At 51.2% G+C, this 24,217-nt stretch overlaps 10 protein-coding genes across 10 annotated transcripts; 6 read left to right on the forward strand and 4 right to left on the reverse strand.

The window, feature by feature from the left end:
* Nucleotides 1-57: 57 nt before the first annotated feature.
* Nucleotides 58-2,361, reverse strand: M436DRAFT_48913 (BRE1-domain-containing protein; the record flags this gene model as incomplete). Its single annotated transcript, XM_013571213.1, has 4 exons — nt 58-234; nt 285-1,970; nt 2,034-2,177; nt 2,239-2,361. 4 exons carry the CDS (start codon nt 2,359-2,361, stop codon nt 58-60), a joined length of 2,130 nt encoding a protein of 709 aa, XP_013426667.1.
* Nucleotides 2,362-3,541: 1,180 nt separating this feature from the next.
* Nucleotides 3,542-4,852, forward strand: M436DRAFT_64418 (uncharacterized protein; the record flags this gene model as incomplete). The annotated part of the gene is made up of 1 exon (XM_013571246.1): nt 3,542-4,852. The coding sequence occupies one exon, from the start codon at nt 3,542-3,544 to the stop codon at nt 4,850-4,852; it is 1,311 nt and encodes a 436-aa protein (XP_013426700.1).
* A 206-nt stretch (nt 4,853-5,058) lies between these two features.
* Nucleotides 5,059-6,533, reverse strand: M436DRAFT_73379 (initiator tRNA phosphoribosyl transferase; the record flags this gene model as incomplete). The annotated part of the gene is made up of 2 exons (XM_013571346.1): nt 5,059-6,097; nt 6,163-6,533. 2 exons carry the CDS (start codon nt 6,531-6,533, stop codon nt 5,059-5,061), a joined length of 1,410 nt encoding a protein of 469 aa, XP_013426800.1.
* Nucleotides 6,534-7,555: 1,022 nt separating this feature from the next.
* Nucleotides 7,556-8,026, forward strand: M436DRAFT_64420 (uncharacterized protein; the record flags this gene model as incomplete). The annotated part of the gene is made up of 2 exons (XM_013571247.1): nt 7,556-7,677; nt 7,729-8,026. The coding sequence occupies 2 exons, from the start codon at nt 7,556-7,558 to the stop codon at nt 8,024-8,026; spliced, it is 420 nt and encodes a 139-aa protein (XP_013426701.1).
* A 1,136-nt stretch (nt 8,027-9,162) lies between these two features.
* On the forward strand, nt 9,163-9,715 carry M436DRAFT_48053 (uncharacterized protein; the record flags this gene model as incomplete). The annotated part of the gene is made up of 3 exons (XM_013571070.1): nt 9,163-9,237; nt 9,304-9,511; nt 9,576-9,715. 3 exons carry the CDS (start codon nt 9,163-9,165, stop codon nt 9,713-9,715), a joined length of 423 nt encoding a protein of 140 aa, XP_013426524.1.
* Nucleotides 9,716-10,554: 839 nt separating this feature from the next.
* M436DRAFT_73381 (sodium/hydrogen exchanger) lies at nt 10,555-12,784 on the reverse strand (the record flags this gene model as incomplete). Its single annotated transcript, XM_013571347.1, has 5 exons — nt 10,555-11,684; nt 11,737-12,399; nt 12,452-12,598; nt 12,656-12,685; nt 12,745-12,784. 5 exons carry the CDS (start codon nt 12,782-12,784, stop codon nt 10,555-10,557), a joined length of 2,010 nt encoding a protein of 669 aa, XP_013426801.1.
* Nucleotides 12,785-13,595: 811 nt separating this feature from the next.
* Nucleotides 13,596-15,625, forward strand: M436DRAFT_48198 (uncharacterized protein; the record flags this gene model as incomplete). The annotated part of the gene is made up of 3 exons (XM_013571094.1): nt 13,596-13,928; nt 13,980-14,301; nt 14,358-15,625. The coding sequence occupies 3 exons, from the start codon at nt 13,596-13,598 to the stop codon at nt 15,623-15,625; spliced, it is 1,923 nt and encodes a 640-aa protein (XP_013426548.1).
* Nucleotides 15,626-16,501: 876 nt separating this feature from the next.
* M436DRAFT_64424 (uncharacterized protein) lies at nt 16,502-17,386 on the forward strand (the record flags this gene model as incomplete). The annotated part of the gene is made up of 1 exon (XM_013571248.1): nt 16,502-17,386. One exon carries the CDS (start codon nt 16,502-16,504, stop codon nt 17,384-17,386), a length of 885 nt encoding a protein of 294 aa, XP_013426702.1.
* Nucleotides 17,387-19,167: 1,781 nt separating this feature from the next.
* On the reverse strand, nt 19,168-19,740 carry M436DRAFT_73384 (ssDNA-binding protein; the record flags this gene model as incomplete). Its single annotated transcript, XM_013571348.1, has 3 exons — nt 19,168-19,262; nt 19,319-19,407; nt 19,466-19,740. 3 exons carry the CDS (start codon nt 19,738-19,740, stop codon nt 19,168-19,170), a joined length of 459 nt encoding a protein of 152 aa, XP_013426802.1.
* Nucleotides 19,741-19,946: 206 nt separating this feature from the next.
* M436DRAFT_48175 (uncharacterized protein) lies at nt 19,947-22,927 on the forward strand (the record flags this gene model as incomplete). Its single annotated transcript, XM_013571091.1, has 3 exons — nt 19,947-21,881; nt 21,930-22,792; nt 22,855-22,927. 3 exons carry the CDS (start codon nt 19,947-19,949, stop codon nt 22,925-22,927), a joined length of 2,871 nt encoding a protein of 956 aa, XP_013426545.1.
* Nucleotides 22,928-24,217: the final 1,290 nt, after the last annotated feature.

Consider the following 24,217-nt stretch of genomic DNA (forward strand, 5'->3'; position numbering starts at 1 on the left):
AGGATGATTTTCCAAGGTGGATGAATGATATTTTGGTGGCAGAGTCAGAGAAATAGCTCATGCCAGGACGATGGGCATGTGATCTGCATGGCCGAATGCTTTACCGCATGATGGGCATTTCCTAGATCGATTGGCGATGAGATTCTGAACACAGCCTTGGCAGAAGGTGTGGCTGCATAGTTTGAGGACGGTGTTGCGTAGGTTAGAGTTGCAAACAGGACAAATAGCGATTTTCTGCTTGTCATCAGTTTATGGTAATTCAAATGGGGTAGGGCTGCACTTACCCGCCAGTCATCCGATTCCGACTCCCGTCCAGATCCCTTTCTCTTCATGTTATCAAGAGATTTCTTGGTATCTTCCAAGCGGACCTTGACTTCTTCAAGCTCAACCTCAGCCTGTCGTTTCGCTGATGCCGCCGCTGAAGATGCAGCGTCCTTTGAAACAACCAATTTCTTCATGTCGGTGATTTGGGTGCGAAGCTTCTCCAAAGTTATGTTTCCTTCGCTGAGTTTTTGTTGCATTGTTCGGTTTTGCTGGGAAAGGGAGGTCAACGATTCCTTGGACTCGGAGATTTGCTTTTCCAGATTGATAATCAGGGTTCTGCTGTTGTTCTCGGCGTCCTTCAGCTGGGTGACAATCTCGGAACTCTTTGCATTCTGCGCCTTGAGTGTTCGAAGTTCGTTCTCGCGGGCCTCCTTTGCCTTCATTGCAGCGAAGTACTTCTGGTCAGCTTTTGCCTTCTCAGCGTTAATACGTGTGCGCTGCTCTTCCCATTCCGTAATCTCGGACACCTTCCTCTCAGCCAGGCTCTTGGTCTTTTTCCATGCCGCTTCCATAGACGGTAATTCGTTGTTGAGCAGTAAGTGTTGGTTCTCCAGTGTCTTGAGTTTTGATCGTAGTTCTTCGACCGACATGCCTTGCAGAGCCTCGTCAGTAGAAGCAGCAGTGCTCTCTCCGATTTGCAGCCTGAGGCGTTCAACTTCTGATTCCAGCGCAGCGATACGAGTTTCCCGGGCAGCTGCTAGCTCTCTGATTGAATCTGAGGCCACCTGACTCTGCTCCTGTGATCCTTTACGCACAGAAAGTTCAGCCGATAGTTCATCTCTTGCGTTGCGAATACGGGCAAGATCAGACTCGGCGCGTGCCAGTTGGCTTTCAAGGTCGGTGCTATTCGTCTGTGACTCCTCTTCCATATTGTTGCGATACGACGTTCTTTCGGCCTGTAATTTCTGAGCTTCCTCGCGCAGCTGCAAGTTGGTGGCCTCCAAATCATTGACACGCTTGATAACGTCTTCATGCTGGGATTTCAGCAATTTGTAGAGGTCGGTTTTAGCGTAGTCTTCGTCGGATAGTGATGTGAGTCGGACCTTGGCTGAGGTCAATTCCTCTGTCAGCTGCTTGTTTTCTGCCTCGAGTTGTTCAGTCTGAAGTTTTCGTTTCTCGGACGCAGCAAGCGCCTCTCTGCGTGCTGTCTCTGCCGCGGCATGAACGGCACTATCAACGTCGCCATTCGTCTCAGCAACCTCGTTCTTGGCCGATTTCTTTTCTGTAGAGGAGCTGGATTCCGAGATTCCGCCCATCGTTGCCTGACGCTCGAGCTTTTGTACTTGAGCACTCTTTGCGCGATCGAGTTTTTTCTCGGCAAGGAGGTAACGATAAGAGGCCTGTTCCAAGCGTTCTGACAGCTGGTCGCGCTCACCAATGATTCTTTGGCTTTCAATGACATGTGCCTTTTCTGTGGCCAACAGAGCGGATAATCTCTCCTGCAGACTCCTGACTTCTGGTTCGGCGGCAGGCAGTCTGCCAAAAACATCCTTGATAGCAGCCTTTATTTTCGAAGAGCGGGTTTTGAGGTGAGATTCGAATTGAGAGTGGTCCTCGAAGAGCAATGATGAGCGGAAGAGTTCACCAGCCTCAGGTTCTTGGTCCGAGACAAGGTCGCCGACCAGAATTCTGATCTCGTCGAGTAACTATAGGATCGGCGGCGTCAGCGTCGGTATTGGATGTGTGGGGGCACGTCGGGGATTATGAACCTGGGTAAACCATGCGTCGACAATGCGCAAATGGTCGTCATGGTGTTGGGAGCGCTTGGACAGGTCTTGGACTTGAGACTCGTAGAGGGCCTTCTCGCGCTTGTACTCTTTCATCTGGCGGAGGATGGCGTCTTTCTGGAACGACTGTCGACAGTGTCAGTATGGAGGGTCACGTGGAGTTGAAGAGGGTAAGGAGTAGGCGCACCTCGACGTCCTTCTCCTTCTCGGAGTCCATCCTCATCTGGGGCACATTCTGAGCGGTCTGATGGCGCTTGCTGGGATAGATGTCGTCCGAGTCGGGCTGAATGGATCTCTTACGCTCATCCATGGCGGGCTTTGGATTGTGGACAGACAGGTTGGTCGTGTCGGAGAGCGTCATGTCACGGTCCACCTGTGTGTGGCGAGAGGGCGCCGCTATAGCTGTCGTGGCGGCGTGGCAACAGAGATGAGAGGGGAGTCGGCGAGGAATGGCAGGAGGAAGGGGACTTGGACACAAGTTGAATGTTGCGCGAACACGGCCTTGGCAGCGAGCGGCTTGCGCCTGCTGCTGCTCAGAACTTTGACTTGAGGGGCTCGTCGCAATCGCGCCTTCCTCGACCCAAGACATTTTTCGACCACCGATTCTTTATCGCCGATCAATCCGGACACCTGCCGACCTAGACAGACAACCCTCTTTGCAAGAAATGCGCGCTTGACCAACATGGCGCCCCTGACCAGTTCAGCCATCAGTGCGGAAACCCCATTTAGATAAAATCGCGACACGCCCATCACTAACGCGTCTCCCAGACAAGGGCAAAAAGGTCGCTCCCAAAGCTGCTGTCGCCCGTCGTCGCCCTGCTGCTGCTCAACCCGCCGCGCCTGTCCAATCTGTTCAACATGAATCACACCAGCCTGCTCCTGCTCTCGCACCCGAGACCGCTCCCTCCACAACTACTTCCGACACTACCGCTGGCGCCTCACAACTAGAAACACCATCGACGCAGCCCGAGATCCGCGCTTCAGCTGCTCCGCTGCCCACTCCGCCTGCCACTCAGCAGTCCGCTGCTCAACTCGCCAATAGCGTCACTGAACAGCCTGTCAGACAACCCACACCGACCCCTCAAGCTTCCCTTCCTCACCATGTAGAGCCTTCGCCGCTGTCTCTCGCTCATTCTGAGACCACGCATCGCCAAACACTTTCGTCTCCCCCGGCGCAACCTCCAGTCACTTCAACTTCACCTGTCACTCAGCCCGAGTCACGACAACTCGACACTCTTATCAATCAAGCCCCTCCTCACCCACAGCAGTCACCTGGCAATGGCCCGTCCTCCCCAAACCAGCTGGCTGGTCAGAAACGAAAACGACCCACCCCCCCGCCTGCTGTGCCAACCGATGATCCCACCGCCCAAGCCCCTCCTTCTCCTGTCACCACACAGCAAGCACTCCCGGTCTGGGAAGCAGACTCTGAAGTTGCATTGATCAACACCCTTATCGGTCATCAGGATCAACCTCGAGCCCCTGTAGCTCAAATGCTCCCACCCGCCAACCCGCCAGCCGCAGCCCCGAAACCACGCGCAAAGCGACAGAAAAAGACTACGCCCACGGAGACACCATCTGGAATAGAGGATGCTTCTCCAGCCGTGGACGGTGCCCAAGAAAACGATTCGAGCACGACGCCCGCCGCGAAACCAAAGAAGCCCAGAGCCCCAAGAGCTAAACGTGCACCAAAGTCGGCCGCAACAATCGTGGAAGAGGAGAACGAAAACATCGTCGAGGCAGAGGAATCCGCCCCTCGTCCTGTGCCCAAGCCGAGGAAGCCTCGTCAGAAGAAGAAGCAACCACAAAACACTGGGGGGGAAGATGGAACTACTGGCCAGGAAGACCCAAGCGACGATCCAGCGAACCACGAAATTGATGTCTCGGAAACAACCATGTTTGAACTCACCAAGGACAGAGGCCTGGGCAAAGTATCAGAAAGAGAGACGAAGATGGCTGCCATAGATTGGGACGAGGTACATAGAAAGAGAGTGGCAGAAGCGGAAGCAATTCGGGACGGCATCGACCCTACTACTCTGAATACCAACATCCAGCCAACCGAGAACAACGAAGGCGGTGAAGGTGGGGAGGGCGAGAACACTGAAGACGCACCTCGACCAGCGCCGGTCGTGACTGGACCCCGACTACGTCTAGATGCCGAGGGAAACCTGGTTGTTGACGAAGACAGTTTGCGTATCGATCGTCAAGCACAAGCCGAGCGCAACGCCGAGAATTTGGTTGTAACCGAAAATGACGACTTGACCAAACGAGTAAACCAGATGAGCTGGATCAACGAACGACGACGTGATCCCACTGACCGCGTGCCATTCTTCAAGATGAAGTCTGACCCGTGGAGCGATGAGGAGACAGACCGATTCTACGAGGCTCTTCGCATGTTTGGTACTGACTTTTTCATCATTTCGAAGATGTTCCAACCCAAAACTCGTCGCCAAATCAAGCTCAAGTTCATTCGCGAAGAACGTCTTGATCCCGACCGTGTGAATCGTGTCTTGGCTGGCGAAGCAGTCCCTATGAATCTCGAATCGTTCGCGGAGGCTACTGGTCAGGATCTCGGAGGTTTCAAAGACCCACGCGAGCTGGAAGAAGAAATGAGAGTTGAGGGAGAAGAGCAACGCGTGGAGATCGCACGTAAAAAGAAGGAGATGGAAGAGGCCAAGGAGCAAAGGGATATCCAAATGGCTGCCAGAGAGAAGGACCAAGAGGAACGTGCAGCACAGAGACGCGAGAAGGCAGCCATGCGCCAAAACAAGCGCAGAGGAATCTTGGGCACAGGTACCTTCTAAGTGTGCATCATTGTTTACATACATACGATCACTACATCGGCTTGCTATTAATTACGACGATACGCTATGTTACGAACAATCCAAAAGACATTCAAACTATTGCCAGGGAGGTCGCTCGAAACGATCCTCTAGATCTTAATGTCATGTGGGATTACGATGCTCAAAGGCTATCTGACGTTTCACTATGCTAACAATATGGTGCGGTCCTATCCAAGCAAGAAGGCATTCACACTCTGCAGAGTCGTCCGACTCGGATTGGCATCTGGCTTGGCCACCGATATCCAGCTGAGTTTCTGCTTGATGATCTGCTTGTTGAGACCATTTGGCGGTTCCTTGACCTCATTAACAGGCCTCAAATTCCCATCATCGGTGATGAACAAGCACAAGATGGCCAGCGCGACACCTACGCCCTGGTCCTTGCCATTGGCGTCTGTAACCACGAAGCGAGACGTTGGGGATGCAGAGATTTGTGCTTTGACCGAAGTGATGAGGTTTGGTAGACTGTGTCGCAGATTCCGACTCCCTACTTTGCCGTCCGCAAGCGTGAGATGGAGGTACCGTGATCTCATCTTCGATCGCAAGACCTTGCTCTCTTTTGGCGATACCGTGATGACGATATCTGTTTCCCGTGCGTCTGTCTCTGCGGCGTCAATCATCCCAATTACCACACGCTGATCAGGTCCGATCGCAGTGAGCTGTGATCCTTTGCTGGCACCACCTTGTGCCACTAGACTTGCAATCACTTCTTCGATCATGTCTTCAGGTGTGGACAGCAGAGTTTCACTATGTTGCCAGAAGAGTGGGGCAGTCAGACCTTGAGCCCAGGCCTCTGCATCGTCGGCAGCGCCCTGAACATATCCAGTCTCGGACGTTGATTCTGAACCAGAGACACGGGAAGATGCTGTGAGAAGGACCACTGGATGAAAGTCAGAGAACTCTGGCGCTTCACTCGGCAACGACGATGTTGGTGTTACCCAGATGGGTCGTAATGGTTTGGTGATCTTTTCACGGACGGTCGTAAGATCAAGGTCTAGCGTCTTCAGAGCTTCGACAAAGCCAGATATCCGTGCAGCGATTTGGGCGTGTTCAGACTCTCCTACCACTGTTGGTGGTGTGGCTACCTCGTGGCTCTCTGTTCGTTCTGGAAACAGGACACGGTTCATGACTGTTGTCCAGATCGGTATCGTTTTTGACAAAGCATCAGGCATGCTCTTGCCTCTTCGCGTTGAATCGACAATAATGCATCTTTGAAAAAGTCAGTCCGTTGGACCATCTTTCGTCTGCATCAGAGAAAGCGATAGAAAACATACCCATCAAACTCTCCTATCGTCTCCAAAACTTGCAAATTCAATCTTCTCAAACTAAAACTCCACTGCGCCATGTGTCCATCCGTACTCTTGAAATAAGCACTCTGTTTCTTTTGCTCTGGTGGAATATACCAACTTCCACATCTCTCGTTTGCGACCAGCGGTAAGGCATATGCGGAAGCAACTTCAGATACAAAGTTTGCATCTTGTTTGATTGAACGGAGTCGATTTGGTATCGATAAAGTACTCTTCTTGAGTTCGCCGAGTACTTTGTTGAAGGAACTGTTTGTTGTGTTGTTGAAGATTATATCGGAGAGTTGGGGATATGATGAATTGTTCAAAGTTGGGTTTACTTCGTGGTCGTGGTTTGCCATGGTTGGACTTGAGGGCATATTTTTGCTGTACCAAAGCGAAAATCAGAGACCAAGTCAGATCTTCTGCTTATCTTCTGGTCCCAGTATTCGGATCAATTGTCAAATTGATAAAGGTGACAAGTCTTTGTTCTTCGAGAATTGATAAAAATGATTTCTATTATGCAAACTTATGCAAGGCAAGTGTTCATCCGAGGCTCTACCGTGCATAAATCTTGACCTCAAGTCGTGCCTGCTTCTCGACTTCCAGCCATATTTGACAAGCAAGATATTGAGACAGACTCCTTCGGGTTTGTAGTCATTAGGTAGGATCAACTCTTAAGACCTTATGATACATTTCTGGTTCGAAGATGTCTCGCAAGCTGAAAGAAAGCAGGCAAGTCTGAAGTAGTTGCATCAACACGATACGGAACCCATGCCCGTGCAATAAGTCGTTATCAAACTTCCTGAACGAATCAGACTTTATGTTGACGAAGGGAGACACTTCTGGTGTTGATTGCAAATTTCCTGCTGTCTCGTGAAAGACGACCAATGTCATTGACCAGTCTGTCCACATTCTATATGGATAAAGAACATTGGGCAGAAACAACTTCCCTGACACCAGTATTAACGAAAAAAACTGGCTCAGATTGTGTCAAGTAAGTCCACTCAAGCATGGTCACACAGTGCATGAGTCTGGGTACGCATTTCAGTGTACATCAAGATTGACGAGTCCTCGATGCAACGTGATGAGGTTGTAATCGAGAGAGGCTTCTAGACACCTCAAGCACCTTGTCAGAGCTAAAAGGAAAGCTTTGGACTTGACACAAGATTCTAAATCTTCTCGTAGAGCATCGGTGTGTCGCCCACACGCGACGATAAGATTTCATCTTCACTTCACCTCTGCGCCCATCGTGTTAACTCACAACACAGCACTTTCCTGTCCTGACTTCGCACCATCACTCTTTTCCCATTGCATCTTACGCACATCCACCACATTTCTTCATCACCTTTCCTAAACCTCTAACCAAATCAACAAAACAATCATGGCTCCCTGGGACGCTGCCGAAGACCGCGCTCTTCTCCTTTCTGTCATCGCCGTTGCTCAGGTCCAGCCCAACTGGGAGGACGTCGCTACTCAGCTTGGCAAGACCAAGGAGGCTGTCCGGTACGATTACCCCCACGGTGTCTATATTCTATCCACTTACATATGTCATAGCCAGCGCTTCGCCAAGCTCAAGAAGGAAGCCGCCGACCCATCTGCCGCCACCACTAACACTGGCGATGGTGCTGCTCCTGCCGCCGTTGCCACCCCTACCTCTCGCAAGCGTAAGACCAAGGCTAAGGCCAAGGCCAAGAATGTCGCTTCGGACGAGGAAGATGAGGACGAAGACACTCCCTTGACCAAGAAGTCCAAGAAGATCTTCAAGAATGAAGATAAGGAAGAGGACACTCCTATGACCAAGAAGTCTAAGAAGACCATCAAGGATGAAGACGAAGATGAGGACGAGACTTGAATGTGAGCTGACATTTGTTCATTCTCACTGATCTGTACTGACCATTCTTGCAGCTCCGCTCTACCATCGCTCAAGATTGCATAGCCAAACACTCGGCTTTTGTGATCACTTCTCTTCCAGATATTGTCTAAGCTTGTAATTGGACTTCAAGAACGCAGGTCATAGTCACCCGGCGAGTAACGTCAAATGAGCATTTCCATCTTCTCCAAACCATAATTAGTCTCGTGTCCAATCCCCGTGATGCTACCGTGCTCGTGTCTATATCACCGATATATCAAGAAAACGTCGCAGTCACGTCGCCTCGGGTCAATCAAAGGAACGACGACACACCGGTACTCTACCATGCAAAATGCTGCACCAGTTATCTCGAGTCGTTATTCGTGACTAAATACTATCACCAAGCACATAGTCAGCACCAGCATATACGCGAGAAGCTCAGTCTCGAATTCGTCTGAGCAACGGACCAGGCACATCATAGCACAAACACCAGGTTCAATACTGCATTAACACCGTTTCATTGTGATGAAATCCACTTCCAGATGCTATGAAAACGCAGTATGGTGATCATAATCTGCTTTGTGTCCAGTGAGAGTCCCTGACATCAACTACATCTATCGGGCTCTCAATGGATACAAATACAGACCGTGATATCCATGTGACTTTAAATGCAACGTTCATGGTATGCAAGCCAAACTGAGATGAGTGAACGATAAGACACTGGTTCCCGGCCCCGTGTAAAACAGGTCCATGTATTATTGTGGTTACCATATGTTAACTACCATCACCGTCTCCTGCACCCATGTCGTCGTCAACATGAGACCTTACTTTCACATTGTGCCTCAATTGAGAGATTGGGCACATCAGCGAGCAAAACCGGACTCATACTCTGATACCAACCTTCTGGTCTTCATTCACTTGCAACACAATTCGACGACTCAGCGATTATTACGCTGACGACTAAGCGATCGTCTCAGCATCGACTATTTATTCTCTTCCTCGCTCCAATTCTTCTCGCTCTTTTTTCTTCCACACATTTACATCTTCCCATCCGACACCACGCGCATTTTTGTTCGTGGTCTCTTGCTTGTCTCATCACATATCCACTCCCACATCTCATCCACTCCAATCCACCAACCATGCCTGCCGACTGGAAGTCCATCGAGAACATCGAGCGTCTCTGCGCTGCCATCATCGCCTCCAACGGTGGTAAAGTGAGTCGTGTCCTTTGTTTTCTCCCTCTCCCTCGCGCAGTGTCTCCTAACCACCTTCACCTCTAGGTCGACAATCAAGCTGTTGCCCGTTACTTCAACGAGACGTTTGACGCCATCGAGAACCGCACTCGCCTCTACAAGAAAGCCGCTCAGAAGCTCGTCGAGGAAGCCGAAGCCGCTGGTCGTATGGATCAAAACATGAAAAAGAGTGCTGCTGGCGGCAGCAAGAAGTCCACTGCCACTCCCAAGAAAGGCACCGCTGCTACTCCTGACTGTAAGTTTTCCGACTCTTCACCTCTCTTCTGCTTTTTTTTCTTCCTTGCACACACTGATAGAAGCTGCAGCTGTCAAATCCGGTCGCGTCACCAAGCGTGCTCCCAAGACTCCTTCCAAGCTCAAGCGTGCTGAGACTGATGACGAGGATGAGGACGAGGAGATGACAGGTACCGCTCCTGCTGTCAAGGATGAGGAGGTCTAGAGTCGCACTTGATTACTCGGTTCCTCTTGCGTTCCTTCACGAGAAGGTTTACGATAAGAGGTTTCTAGGACGGGAAGAAGGTCTTTACGATTAGGCCGGGTCCAGCGATGCGAAACACATAGGCATCAGTAACGACAATCAAAAAACCATAACATGACCCACTGTGTCTGCTTTGTCTCGTGCATTCTTTCGTGATGATTGTGTAATGTCAGTTCTGAGGAAATGCAGCAAGACAAGAGCGCGCGCGCTTGTCAAAACGCTGTGTTTTTGACCATGTTTGCGTATGTGAATGGCGAATGGCTCCTCAGGCGTGTAACGAAATAATCAGACACACCTCTTTCAACTTGCTCACATGCAGTATTTTGACCGTCGTGCGTTGAGTCTGTATTCTTTCTACCCGATATCATACAGCTGTCGGGTGCTCTCGCATAGTGGCTTGAGCACGTGGGCTCGACGATGTGGCATTCTCCCATGTTGTACATTGTCAGAGATGTGACTATAGACGCGCATAGTCGATCGCAGATCCAGAGATATGTCCAGAGAAGGCCTCCTGCCATGACGGGTCTCGGTGGACAATACTGCGTACTCCATGATCTTGGTGCATTTCTATAGTTGCATGTTGCTCCAGTCTTCTTTGGAGATCAGACGCTTGGGTCGCCATACTGGTCAGTAGCCTTGGTGCTTGTTGTGTTTCATGAAGATCATCATGACTTCCACATTTGTGTAGGACCCGGTGACTTTTCCAATCGTCGTCATAATAAATACACTCGATCTACAGAAAAGCCAGCTCTATCACGCTATGCATTCTACAGAGAAACTCACAACTCGAGGGACGCATCCTATGCGCCTCCATGTGGACGAGGTGACCTTGTGCCGCCAGGATCCAACAACAAGTGTGGTTTGATGAACCCTTCGTCAATCCTCGAGAACAGGGTACCTGCGTCCTCGGTGGTTGCATTCATCAACTGGTTGAACGCTCCACGAGCAGTAAGGTGGCTTGATTCTGCCTGGCCTTCCTCGACTGCTCTGTCATCAGCGTACGGAGTATCTTCTCCTGTCGTCGTAGGGAACGAGTCTCTCAGCGGTGATCGCCTCGCTGACGGTGGCAAATCGAGCCCTGACTCATCACCGTCAGAGATGTCTTCGTTCTGGTCTGGAAAAAGCAGACCTTGTTCGGCCGCGGCCTGCTCTCGTGCGCTTCTGCTGCTTGTTCTTCTGCCGAGTCCGTCGCCAGGACGGATAGGAGGGCTGTTGGCATTACTAGTGCTGTACAGGGCGGCTCTATTCGATCTGCTCTCTGCGCGTGGTCGCCCGTTGGCAACACTGGCAAGAGAGATACCTCCACCCAGGCTTGCTCGTGGCATGTGTCCAAAGCCAGCTCCACCTTTTTTCGTAAAAGTTCCGCCGGATCCTGGCACTACTTCAATATCGAACTCGTCGTCACTGTCGATTTCCTCCACGACTCCAGTGCGAATCTCCAGAATTTCCAGCATACGAGCAGTAGTGCCACCGAAGATGATGACGGTCAACACTACAACGACCAGCACCGTGGCGCGTAATGCATATCCGTTGGGACCTTGTAGACCCGCAGCCAAGGCGACACCGACAGCACCACGCAGACCAGCCCAGTAGAGCATCATTTGATGATTTTTGGGCAGGACGTCTGCTTCTTCACGACCAAGCTTACGAGCTCTGTATCGAATGACATAGTTGATTGCTTTGGATAGCGGGAAGACAGCGCAGTACCGAGCAACGCAGATACCGACGACAGTAACCAGGATGAATAGGGGCTTGTATTCCAGCCCAGCTTCGGTGAAGAGCGAAAGACCCAGGTAGATGAAGATGAAGTTCTCGGACAACTGCGCCATGACCTGGAAGATGAATTTTGTTGTTAACTGAGTACGGCGGGACATGTTGTGGTAAGCATAGTGCTTCATGCAGATTCCGCAGAACAGCAGAGACACGATTCCTGTTGCAAAGAGATTAGCTTTGCTCTGTCAACAGAAGCTGGCAAGACTGACCGGACATGTGAATGGCGTTCGAGAAGAAGTAGCATGCATAGGCAATTAGAACGACGAGACAGCTCTCGATTTTGGGGAAGCGCCTGACCAGGGTATACTTGAGTAAAAGACTCGTGCCGATACCAACAACCAAGCCAATCATCAAACTGCCAAAGAAGACCAGCAAGAAGACACCAATACTCTCGAACAGACTCAAAATGGTGAGATGACCTTTGGCGGCGCCCTCTCTGTATTTTTGAGCAGTCTCGAACAGGACAATGGCAATAGCGTCGTTCAGGATCGATTCGCCAAAGATGACGGTGTAGAGTTGTGGGTCGACCTTATAGGTGTTAAAGATGGCGAGGATAGTGACAGGGTCGGTAGCAGAGAGGGTTGCGCCGACAGAGATGGCCTCGACAAAGGTGATGTCTAGACCCTCGAGAGGGATGCGCGTCCATACGTATAAGATCAGGCCCAGGACCATGGCAGAGATGAAAGTTCCGGCGAAGGCGAATGTCAGAATGGTCCCGATATTGCGGAAGAAGTTTCCCTGGTGTAGTTCGTAGCCTGAGGCTAGAATGATGGGAGGTAGGAGGAGGTTGAAGAAGAACTGGTAGTCGAAGCTGACGGCACCGAGGACGGATTGGGCGGCGGTAAGGCGGAGGATCAGACCAATGACCATTCCTAGAGTCTAGTCAGTAGACAGTACGTGGACACAAGGTGCGGAAGAGGGTACCGGCAAAGATGGACAGGACAGTCTCATGGACGGCCTGAATCTTCCTCGTCTGGAGCATGTAACTAGTGAAGAGGGCGACAATGAGTAGCATGATCAGGATGAAGAGCGACCATGATGCGAAGATTTCTTTCTGGCCAGCCTCGGGCTCTGTCGCGTCGTGTCAGTTGTCTCGTTGGGTGGTGCGCATGGTGGAGGGAAGGGTACCGTCTGGGTCGGCATCTGCGGCCTCGCGTTCTGGAAACGGGGTCAGTTCGTCTGTCATCAAGCCATGTAGGGAAGATAGCAGTGCATACTGAGGAGCTCAAAGATGGTATCGCGCAGTATTGAAGCCATGGTATGGATTGCGGTGGTGGGGCAGGTCAACTGCCTTTGTCGGTTGTTATCGCATACGCATATACAAAGAGTCCTGTGGCTAGGCACGGTAGGTTTGCACTCGGACGCCGAAGGCTATGTAAAAGCAATAGCGCAGGATGGATTGTGCTATGTCTTGGACAGGAGTTGATGCGACACTACTCCCTTTCTGCCTGGAGCTTGCACTCTGGACAAGTTGAAGCACGGCCAAACGGCCGTCGGCTTGCGGCGTGCGACTTGCGGGAGAGGCGCGTCAGGTCCCCACAGAAAAGGAGGTTCCGACTTGGTTCGGCCCGTTGCTGACCGTGTGCCCATCACTCGAACAGTCACCCTGTCCTGGACGGCCATGAATCTTGCGTCTCGAAATACGTCACGCTTAGCACAGACAGACGTGGTCGCGGTGGGACAAGCACATGCCTGTTGAGCCGCCAGACTTGTGTACATACATAAACGAGGGAGCTGCTCTCAGCTTAGAGAAAGAGCAACGGCCAGTCTGACGAAGCCTTTGTCGACACCGCCCAAGCACGCTAGTCAACTCTATCCCGCTATCATTCGATCCTCCCTACCGACCTGCTCACACACCTGCGCTCGTGATCATCTCCCTGTCACAGACTCATGCTGCTTGCTGTCGACTCTCTTGCCTACTAGTCCATCCTCTCCTGCGACACCTTTGTCCACCGCGAACACCCCAAGCAACCCGACACGAGTCTTTGTCCCTCCAAATCGCATGTGAACAAGGACCCCGCAATCTGATAATAAACACGACCAGCCACTTCACCGCATCTGTCGACCTATGTCAAACAACAGGCCTCTCGCCTCGCCTCGTCCGCGAGGCATTCTCAAAAATGCTTCATACCATCGTGATTCCTACGATGAGAGGCCGAGCGCCTCTTTGGACACGCAGAAAGAGCAACAAGACCAGGATGAAACCTCCCCTTTGATAGCACCAAGACGCGAAAGCGTCGAGTCTGCTCTCACCATTTCCTCCATGCCCTCTCCGCAGGACTCGGACCCTTGGAACAACATCGGCTCCGAAGAGACGAAGAGCCAGTGGTATCTGGTCCTCTTGACCCTCTCAATCGGTGGCCTCCAGATTGCCTGGTCTGTCGAACTGTCCAATGGCTCAGTAAGCTCGACTGTACTTTCGTCACTACCATTCATGCTGACCAATCGATAGCCATATCTACTCAGCTTGGGTATTAGCAAGTCGCTCCTCGCCTTTGTCTGGATTGCCGGTCCACTGTCTGGTACATTGGTCCAGCCTTACGTCGGCATCAAGAGCGATAGATGCCGCTCGCCCTGGGGAAAGAGAAGGCCCTTCATTGTTGGAGGTGCCATCGCAACAATCATATCTCTTGTCTTGCTGGCGTGGACCAAGGAGATCGTGAGAAACTTCTTTGCCATCTTCAAAGTCGGTGCCGATACTCAGACCGTCCATGTCGTCTCGATCGTGTGGGCTGTCAGCTTCATCTACATTCTTGATTTCGCCATCAACACCAGTATGTGTACATGCTTACCTGGCGTGAAGAGCTTAGCTAACCACGCTCTCCTCTAGTCCAAGCTGCCATTCGTGCCTTCATAGTAGACAATGCGCCCACTCACCAGCAAAACGATGCCAATGCATGGGCTTCACGTATGTCTGGCTTCGGTAACATCTTGGGCTATCTCTCTGGCTATGTCAACCTACCCAAGTACCTCGGCTTCTTTGGAAACACGCAGTTCAAGGTCCTCTGTGTCATCGCTGTTCTCGCCATGTCCATCACCGTTACTATCTCCTGTCTCAGTATCAAGGAGCGAGACCCAAGGCTCGAGGGAACCCCTCCTCCACAAAAAGGAGGCGTCTTGTCCTTCTTTGTCGAGCTCTACCGCTCTATGAAGCGTCTGCCTCCTCAAGTCCAAAAAGTCTGTGCTGTTCAATTCTTCGCCTGGATCGGCTGGTTTCCGTTCCTGTTCTACATTACTACCTATATTGGCGAGATCTACGTCGAGCCATACTTTACCGAGAACCCTCACATGTCGCCCAAGGAAATCGACGCCACCTGGGAGCGTGCAACCCGTATCGGCACCTTTGCTCTGTTGATCTTCGCCTTTACGAACTTGGCTGCAGCAGTCGTCTTGCCTTTGTTGATCGCTCCTGGTTTCGAGCCTCCGTCGCCTCAACCTCACACCCCGCTCACACCTCGTGCCTTTACACCTACTACACCTCGCTCCATGACCGGCAGCGACTACTTCGCCTATACTCCTACGCACTCTACCAGTAAGCTCAACTTGACTGAACCTAATCGCTGGGAACGCATCAAGAGTCGCATGCCATCTGTGCAGATGAGCGCCTTCACCCTCCGTCGTGCCTGGATCTTGTCGCACTTGCTATTCGCCGGCGCTACCTTCTTGACCTTCTTCGTCCACGATACAACCACTGCGACCGTTCTTGTTGCTTTTATCGGCATTCCGTGGGCGCTGAGCAACTGGGCTCCTTTTGCGCTCATTGCTGCCGAGATATCGAAGAGGGAAGCCATCCGTCGTAATGAGATTCCAGCTCCGGCCACTGCTGAGGGTCGGGCTCTGGCCAATGGCGATGATCCGTCCGAAGGTGCTGACCAAGCTGGAGTCATTCTTGGTATTCACAATGTCGCTATCGCCGCACCTCAAGTCATTGCGACACTTGTATCGAGTCTGATCTTCAAGCTTCTGCAAAAGCCTCGTGGCACACCTGGCGATGACAGTGTCGCTTGGGTTTTGAGATTCGGTGGTCTTGCTGCGCTTGTCGCTGCTTACTTGACCACACGTATCGCAGAAGAGGGTGAGGAGGATGAGCAACTGTAGATCGTGCACTAAGCGATACACGCTGCGCTCTTTGGCTAGGTTCATGCATCACTGCTTTTTTGGGAGTTGAACGGTTTGTTTTTTGAGATACCTTTTCCTCGGCTTTTATTTCATTTCCTACCCCTCGTATCCCTCTAGTCCGTGGATCGACTACATAGCATAACACGAAGGAACGAAGCATGAACATTCAAGATTACCAATCTCGTATCTCAAGAACGGAACGTGTCTGATGATTTGTGCTGATGATCTATTTTGCGAGACAATATCCGAAGTTCTGGATACAGGACAAATTGCTCGACCTAGTTTGTCTTGAACTCTCCAGACCACTTTCTGCTGTCATTCCAGACGTTCTATCAATTATGTCTTCGGTAAACCCTTCTGCATATTGATCTAGACGGAGTGGTGTCTTCTTTCCTCGAGTCGATAAACGCCTGTCCGTTGACCAGATGCCCACAATCGGCCTGAACACATTATCGGCTTACCCCTTCTTTCCGATTTGTCTTTAACCGGACTCTGCTTCACTCCGACTCGATTAGACTCTTCTCCTGCACTCTTCTCACTCTGACTCTGCTCCTGCGCTTTTGCCGTCTTCACTCTTCTTCATCTGGGTCGGCCTCTCTTCTGTCACCCCTCTTCCTGGTCTGCTCACTTACTCTTCTCCCTTCCCTTCCACGCACTCTATATAAACTCTACTGTCCCACTCCTCCAACTCTCCTCCTTCCATCGCACTCCACCTGCATCCATTCTCATCAACGCGTCTTGTCTTCAAGACACTTTCAAAACAACACATCAAGTCACGCGTGTCTCTTTATCGACGCGCACTCGACCTGACCCTTCTATCATCACAACAAGTACCCAACACAAAACATCAGCACAATGGTTGTCAAGTGGAGCGCAGACAAAGACCAGTTCATCTTGAACCACCTCCTTACCGACACTAGCATCAAGATCAACAACGATGTCCTCGACGCCATGATCCAGACCTGGCGTATGTATTCACCACTCTCACATATTCCCTTCCTTTTTCTTCATCACAACCTCCCCTTCTCTTCTCAGATTTGTCTACACTACATATCGCTCTTCGCTCTATATCCTTGCACTTTCCATACATCTTGTGCAACCTATGCCTACATTCCCTCTATTCACACACAATATTCCGTTCCCAATGGAACTCTTCTTCAAGTCCAGTCTGACACCACAATCCCAGCTGCCACCTTTGGCGCCGCACCCACCAGGAAGGCCTTGACCGAACATTTTGGCAAGATCCGCAAGACCAGCAAGGCCCTCGTTGCAGGCGACGGCACCATCCCTTCCACCCCAGCCACCACCACCGCAAAGAAGACCAAGACTCCCGCTACCAAGTCCACCGCCACCAAGCGCAAGAAGCCAGTCATTGCTACCTCGGACGACTCCGACAACAACTCAGCTCCTCCCACAAAGACCCCAGCCAAACGCCGCAAGCTCGTCACTGCCGATGAAGACGAAGACGCCGACATGCAGGCAGAAGTGGCAGACCTGGGTGTGCGCATCAAGGACGAGCCTGTTGACGAGGACACTCCATCCAAGAAACCTGTTCCTCGTCGTGGCAATGTTGCAAAGATGCCAAAGTACACTGATGACGATGAGGATGCTGAGGGAGGAGGTCACCCTGAGGAAGATGCAGACAATGGTTCTGAGGATGAGTATGTGGATAAGGAGGTTGTAGAGAAGATGAGTACTTATCTGGATGCTCCCGATGATGAGGATGAGGCTGAGGTCTGATCGGGATGTTCTCGCACCGAGCATACGAGGGGAGAAGACTGGAAAGAGACGCACAAGGGAGGACCGCGAGTAATCGGAGTCAAGAACGAAAAGTTGAGGAGAGTGTACCAATAGCGACAGCGATCTGCGGAAGAACGTGCAGAAAGACATGAAAAATCAGAGGAAGCTCTGATCGAAAGGAAAATCTACTTTCCAAAATCATCATTTTTGTGTATCAGTGAAGAATATGAATGACTGAAGACTTGATCTGAACATTTGCTGACTGCATACTTCTTTCTGGACCTCCTTGCACCCTCATTCATGATCGCTTTCATACTTGACCTGACACTGCTGGAGAACGAGTGGTAGCGTCAGCTCAAAGGCTCTTTCTTCTCGAACGAACGGTAAAGTTGCGGACCATCCCTACAAATCCCACACTCCTCTTACGAATCTGATCGACTGTTTCGGGCTCTAACAGTTCTTCAACTGTGAGTTCGTGCTTGAGGGGACTGCATCCGCAGATTGGTTGACCCCTTTTGAGGTGCTTTCGCTTCTTGCGTGAAGGGAGTTCTGATCGTGCTCTCATGGTTTGAAGAAAGCCTCGTCTGGTCGAACGCTGACAGGGGCCACACTTCTGTTGGGTACGGAGCATGATTTCTGAGCTGCTCTTGCATGCTGGTCTGGAAACAATCTTTGGTGCCGACGAGAGAGATCGATCTGGGCTGCTCATGCTCAGGGGTGGTGAGGAAAGACTCAACATGCTCGGGCTGCGTTCGAGTGTTCTGCCTCTGGTTTGTGTCTCGGGATCACCGTTGTTGTCAGATTCGGGCACTGAACGTTTCGGCAACTTTCTGGTGGTCTTGTTGGGCTTGGTGGTGGGTCTTGCTACCCAGATGACGCTGCGACAGGTCGAGCGGTGGAATTGAACAGAATGATTGCAAGAGTAGCGGATTGTAACTGTGTTGCACATGTCTGGCGATGGTGGTTGACAGGTTGATGACCAATGGTTGAGAAATGTTATGGATACGATGAAGGTGGGATGATGCGTGTTTTGGCGTCTTTGTCAAGTCGACGCGAAGTTTGCACCGAGGCGGTACATTGATGGAGGCTCGAAGGGATGTCGTCGTGGGTTGTGGTTGCGGACTGATAGGGCGTGCTTTCTTCGATGGTGGCTCTTGTAAAGCGCGCCTTCCTCAAGAACGACTACAAAGCATGCTGTAACGCCTTGAACAAGGACGTGGTCCAAGTCGTCAGTCGTTGTGTCAGGCTCAGACCTTCACTTTGTTGTCTTTCACACTCACAATGGCGGTATCTAAACTCTGCCACAATCAAGCGACTCTGCCTGTCTTACAATCGAATCTCTCAGCCCTGTGCCCCATGAGAGTTGTTACTGTGATTACACACAATGGTCTGCAGAAAATGGAACTATCCATAGAGCACTCTCCCTCTCTCAGCGACAGCACCTCAACGTATGGACGACTGCGCGGTCTGACAGCCTCCATATCACCTCGTAAACCAAAGACGAGAATTGCTTGTCTCAGGCGAGAGATCTATATACCCAAAACGAAGTCAAGAGCAATGTGATGCATGTTCTTGAAAAACTGTTGAGACAAAGAATCTTACTCACATATCAATGCACAGGTATGCGGCACAGAACATTCCGCAGAAGGTGAATTGTGATATTCTTACATGTTTTACGTTTCCTTGACCGGAAGAGGCTGAGAATCATGACTCCTGTGCAATATGGACACTGTACAGACAAACGCCGTTGAATCTACTCCCTCTTGCGAGATCTAAACAATCTAGGAGGCACCAAGGCCGCTGCCGGGCTCTTCGGCGGCGCTTCTGTCGGATTCGGAGTTGCGGTTTTGAGGACGGCTAAGAGCCTCGAATTGACCTGGAGTGTCGGGTCAGTGAATTGGTAGAGGTGAAGGCAGGCTAGACTTGTCTTACGCTGAACAAGGTTGAGACGGGTCTGGTTGGAACCGTCCTGAGCCTGGAAAGTGTCCATGCGAGCATCGGCCTCGAGGTACATGAGCGTACTAAACAAGCATCAGCATTTTTGAGCGTATGCCGGCTTCGTCGCATGGTGGTTCTCACCCCTTGGGCAAGCTCAGGAGCAGATCTCTGCCGGGGCCATCGGTGAAACTGGCGACTCTGAACCAGCTGGTTGCTCTCTCGCCGTTCTCGTTCTTGGGGCCACTCTTGACACCCAGAGCGTACCGCACCATCTCGCGACCAGTGGATGTGGGAGTGAGCTCGGGCTGATCGGCGAGACGGCCGATGAGTTGCATGCGGGCCAGCGAGTGGGCGGGCGAGGTCGAGAAGGCGCGGGCGCCATTGAGGACGCGAGGGGCTGAGCGAGCGGCGAACATTTTGATGTGGATGGATGTGTATAAGAGATGCAGGTCGAAGCTATCAAGCTCTTAGGTCTGGGAGACGCGACGTGATGCCAAGCATCAATCAACCAAACGCCGACCGCGGTAACATGCATCATCTCCATACCATCTATACCATTCCTGGCATAATCTATACAATTTCGATCCAAGCAATGATCCAACCATAGCCTCATATCAACTCTATGGCCTTCGACCCTTCAGGCGGCTATGCTGCCGCCGCCAGCAACATCCCAGACGCCTTTGACCCCTCGCTGCCCGTCTTCGATGTACAACGAGTCCAGCTCCGTTTCGATATATCCTCGGACTTTGTCGCTGCTCAGGTCGCCAACAATGTCTTGATTCTTGCCCTCTCTACTGGTCGTATCCTCCGATTCGATTTGGACAGTCCCGAAGACATTGACGATATTGATCTTCCCAAGAAACCCTCCGAAATTGGCCTTATTCGACGTCTGTTCCTGGATCCTTCAGCCTCCCATCTTGTTATCTCGACCACTCAAGGCGAAAACTACTATTTGCATACCCAATCCCGAACTCCGAAGCCATTGGCCCGTCTAAAGGGCGTACAGATCGAGTCCATTGCTTGGAACCCTTCACAACCAACTGCCTCGACCAGAGAGATCCTGGTTGGCGCATCCGATGGCAACATCTACGAAACATATATTGAGCCTAGCGCAGAGTTCTACAGAAGAGAAGAAAAGTATCTGAAGACCTTATACAGTGTACAGGATGGTCCCGTCGTTGGTATATCCGTCGACATATCCTCGGACGTACGTAGCGTCCTGGTAGCCACTTCTACGAGACTGCTGCTCTTTGTCGGGAAGGGAGGTCGCCAAGATAGTGGTTCCATCTACCCTAGGCTTCTCGAGCGGGAGACACCTGTGGTACACCATCTGGAAGATGCAACTTCAGGTCCATCGACTTTGGTCACTATCACGGAACCGGCAGATGCCTCTCTATCAGAGTCCGCGCAGGAAAATGTCTTTGCTTGGCTCAACTCTATGGGCGTGCTTCACGGGGACTTTGATGCTTTGGTACAGACCGCAGAGACGAGTCCATTTGCTGCAGCCAAATTGCTACCAAAGTCGGTAATACCTCCTTCTCAAACCTCTGGTGGTCGAAGCAAGCCTTCCTTGGAACCCATATCATCGATTTCCTTGACACAGTTCCACATACTTCATCTTGTTGAAGGTCGTGTGGTCGCAATCAACAGACTTGATGGCAGCTTGGTTTACGATCAGCTTGTCTTAGAACCTGGAAATGCACCACTCGGTCTCTACGCAGACCACAAGAAGAACACATACTGGCTGTTCACTCAACGCGAGATCTTCGAGGTCGTCGTCACAGATGAGGCTAGAGACGTTTGGAGGATAATGCTCCGGAACGAGCAATTCGATGCAGCATCGCGCTATGCTAGAACTGCCGCGCAAAAGGATGCTGTCGCTACCGCGTCTGGAGATCACCTTGTTTCGCGACGCCGCTTCTCGGAAGCTGCGGCAGTATATGGCAGAAGCACGAAACCATTCGAGGAGGTCGCACTTACTTTTATTGACCAAGGAGAACAAGATGCTTTGAGAAAGTACCTCTTGACAAAACTCTCCGTCCTCAAGAGATCATCAACTATGCAGCGGATCATGGTTGCCAGTTGGCTGGTCGAGCTTTTCATGGCCAAATTGAATCTTCTAGATGACACCATCTCGGCGAAAGCGGAAATCTCTGAGGCAGCTCCGATCGCCAATGTGCAAGAAGATCTTCCTTCAATGCGCCGCGAGTTTCAAGAGTTCGTTACGAAGTACAAAACGGATCTGGACAGAAAGACCACCTACGAGCTGATCAGTAGCCATGGACGAGAAGAAGAATTGCTCTATTTCGCCAACGTTATTGACGATTACAACTATGTTCTGTCATACTGGGTGCAAAGAGAACGATGGCAAGAAGCCATGTCAGTTCTCAAGAAGCAGACAGCTCCCGAGATATTCTATCAGTATAGCAGTGTTCTCATGACGCACGTCGCTGTTGAGCTTGTAGAAGTCATGATGCGGCAAAACAACTTGGAGGCCAACAAACTCATTCCCGCTCTGCTCAACTACAACAAGACGGCAGATGTTTCATTGAATCAGGTAAGCCTTGGAGAATATACGAGGAACTCCCACTAACCAGATCAAAAGAACCAAGCTGTTCGCTACCTCCAGTTCTGTATCAACCAGCGCCATTCAACAGAAACCGCAGTCCACAACACCTTGGTATCGATCTATGCTGCACATGCTACCCAAGACGAAACTGCGCTTTTCCAGTACCTCCAGACGCAGAGTGCCTCGCATGAGCAAAACTACGACGCAGACTTTGCGCTTCGCCTTTGTATTGCTCATGAACGTGTCCAATCATGTGTACACATCTACTGCACAATGAATCAGTATGCTCAAGCTGTGGACATGGCACTCAAGCACGATGAGATGGATCTTGCTGCAAACGTGGCTGATCGACCCGGCAACGACCCTGCTCTGCGCAAGAAGTTGTGGTTGAAGGTTGCGAAAAAGGTCATCGGTCAAAGCAAAGGTATCAAAGCTGCCATGGAGTTCCTGAAACGCTGCGAGCTACTACGTATCGAGGACTTGATTCCCTTCTTCCCAGACTTTGTGGTCATTGATGACTTCAAGGAAGAGATTTGCGCCGCTCTCGAGGAATACTCACGACAGATCGAAGGCTTGAAGCGAGAGATGGATGAAAGCGCAAATACTGCGCAGCACATCAAGCAGGACATCAAATCTCTCGACCAGAGATACGCAATCGTTGAACCTGGCGAAAAATGTTGGAGTTGCAGACTTCCTCTGCTGATGCGCCAGTTCTTTGTGTTCCCTTGCCAGCACTCTTTCCATGCTGACTGCCTTGGCAAGATGGTACTCCAGAGTGTCGGAATGGGCAAAGGCAAACGCATCAAGGAGCTGCAGACCGAAGTTGGGCGAGCTGTTGTCACGGGCAAGAAACGAGAACGCATGGTCAAGGAATTGGATGCGCTGGTCGCCGGTGCTTGGTAAGTCGAGTTCCGCTGGTTTCACAAGCAGCTTGCTAACAGATCAACAGTGTACTATGCAGTGAAATGGCTGTCAAGCGCATTGATGAGCCGTTTGTGACCGCCAACGACAACAAGAACGAATGGTCCATCTAACATCGAACTTCAATAGCATCGCCGATACCCCTTGTATACACATGTAATTTCCAGCTACTCAAGCTATTGCTCTGCCACCATGTGACGGTCATTGTCATCGCAACCTTGATACACTCTCAGAACAACTGGTGTGGTGGAACTCGTGAACTTTCGGCGTGCGCGGAAAAACCTGAACTGCACCATGCTGGTGATCTACATTGTATCGAAAGCGTTCTTCGAAAAACATGGCAATATCACTTGCCGTTCGATCGGTTCCGACGGATACGGCTTCGCCGCCGGCTGTGGTCTCGTCAACCAGAATCGGGCCGAACAGAACACTCCACCACGGGACTCTTGAAAGTGTCACCGTGTCACCCGTGTCGTGCCAGATAATAATCCGGAGACCCCTTGTCTTGCTCCAAAGAGAAAAAAGTGGTGCTTGTGGTGCAGTGGAGAATGTTTTTGCACACCCCACGCTTGCTCCGGCTAAGCACGATTTAGGGCTGTGTGGATGTGAAGCCACGCTGTCATGGGGAGGCTGCAGGTCCGTCGAATGGCTTGACATAAAACAATATTTCACCAAGCAGACAGACGAAGGAGGTGTTCAAGCAGCGTCTTGTCGCGTGTTGGTCTGGCGTTCCTGCTCTTTCGGAAGTTCGTATAGATGTCCAATGACATGATATATGGAGGTTGGCGCCACTGCCAACAAAGATGCTTGTGCGCAAGCCAACCGCGGACAAGGCGTAGCTTGGCGCTCGCGATGACGCTTTTTTCCTGGTCGGCCATAAGATCTATCTCCCAGGCGTACTACCTAACGTCGTATGAAGGAGCGAGTGCTAACGGAAACATTCCCTCTTCTTTTATTGGTTTTGCTTGTCGTCATATTGGGCTCAAGGGTCTTGTGACGTTCAAGGTTCGAGAACATGTTGTACAGATTCGAAGTCACTTGCGATTGGGAGGGCTGATTGCCAGAACAGACTCATACTCTTGACAAGTCCTGTATCTCTGGCACATACGCCCTGGCTTCCGTGATCAAAATCTCAAACTAGAGCTATGTGGGTCTTCAATCACCGTGCCACGTTGGAGTCGGAGTCACGGCTCTCGATATCTTGGGCCGCTCAGTAAGATCTGCGCGAATCCCTCGACTCCGAGAGTCCAAGTCCACCTGCTGGGTGACATCATGCTCCTTCGTCAAAAACTCAAGTCGCCATATAAGATGGCAAGATCACCCACTCTGTGTAACTTCCCCGGTCTTATTTTCCACTTCCCCAGTATCCCCAGTTTTCATCTGACGGTATCCTTTCTGGCCGT

Source organism: Aureobasidium namibiae (assembly GCF_000721765.1).
Source record: "Aureobasidium namibiae CBS 147.97 unplaced genomic scaffold scaffold_10, whole genome shotgun sequence".
Classification (NCBI taxonomy): domain Eukaryota; kingdom Fungi; phylum Ascomycota; class Dothideomycetes; order Dothideales; family Saccotheciaceae; genus Aureobasidium; species Aureobasidium namibiae.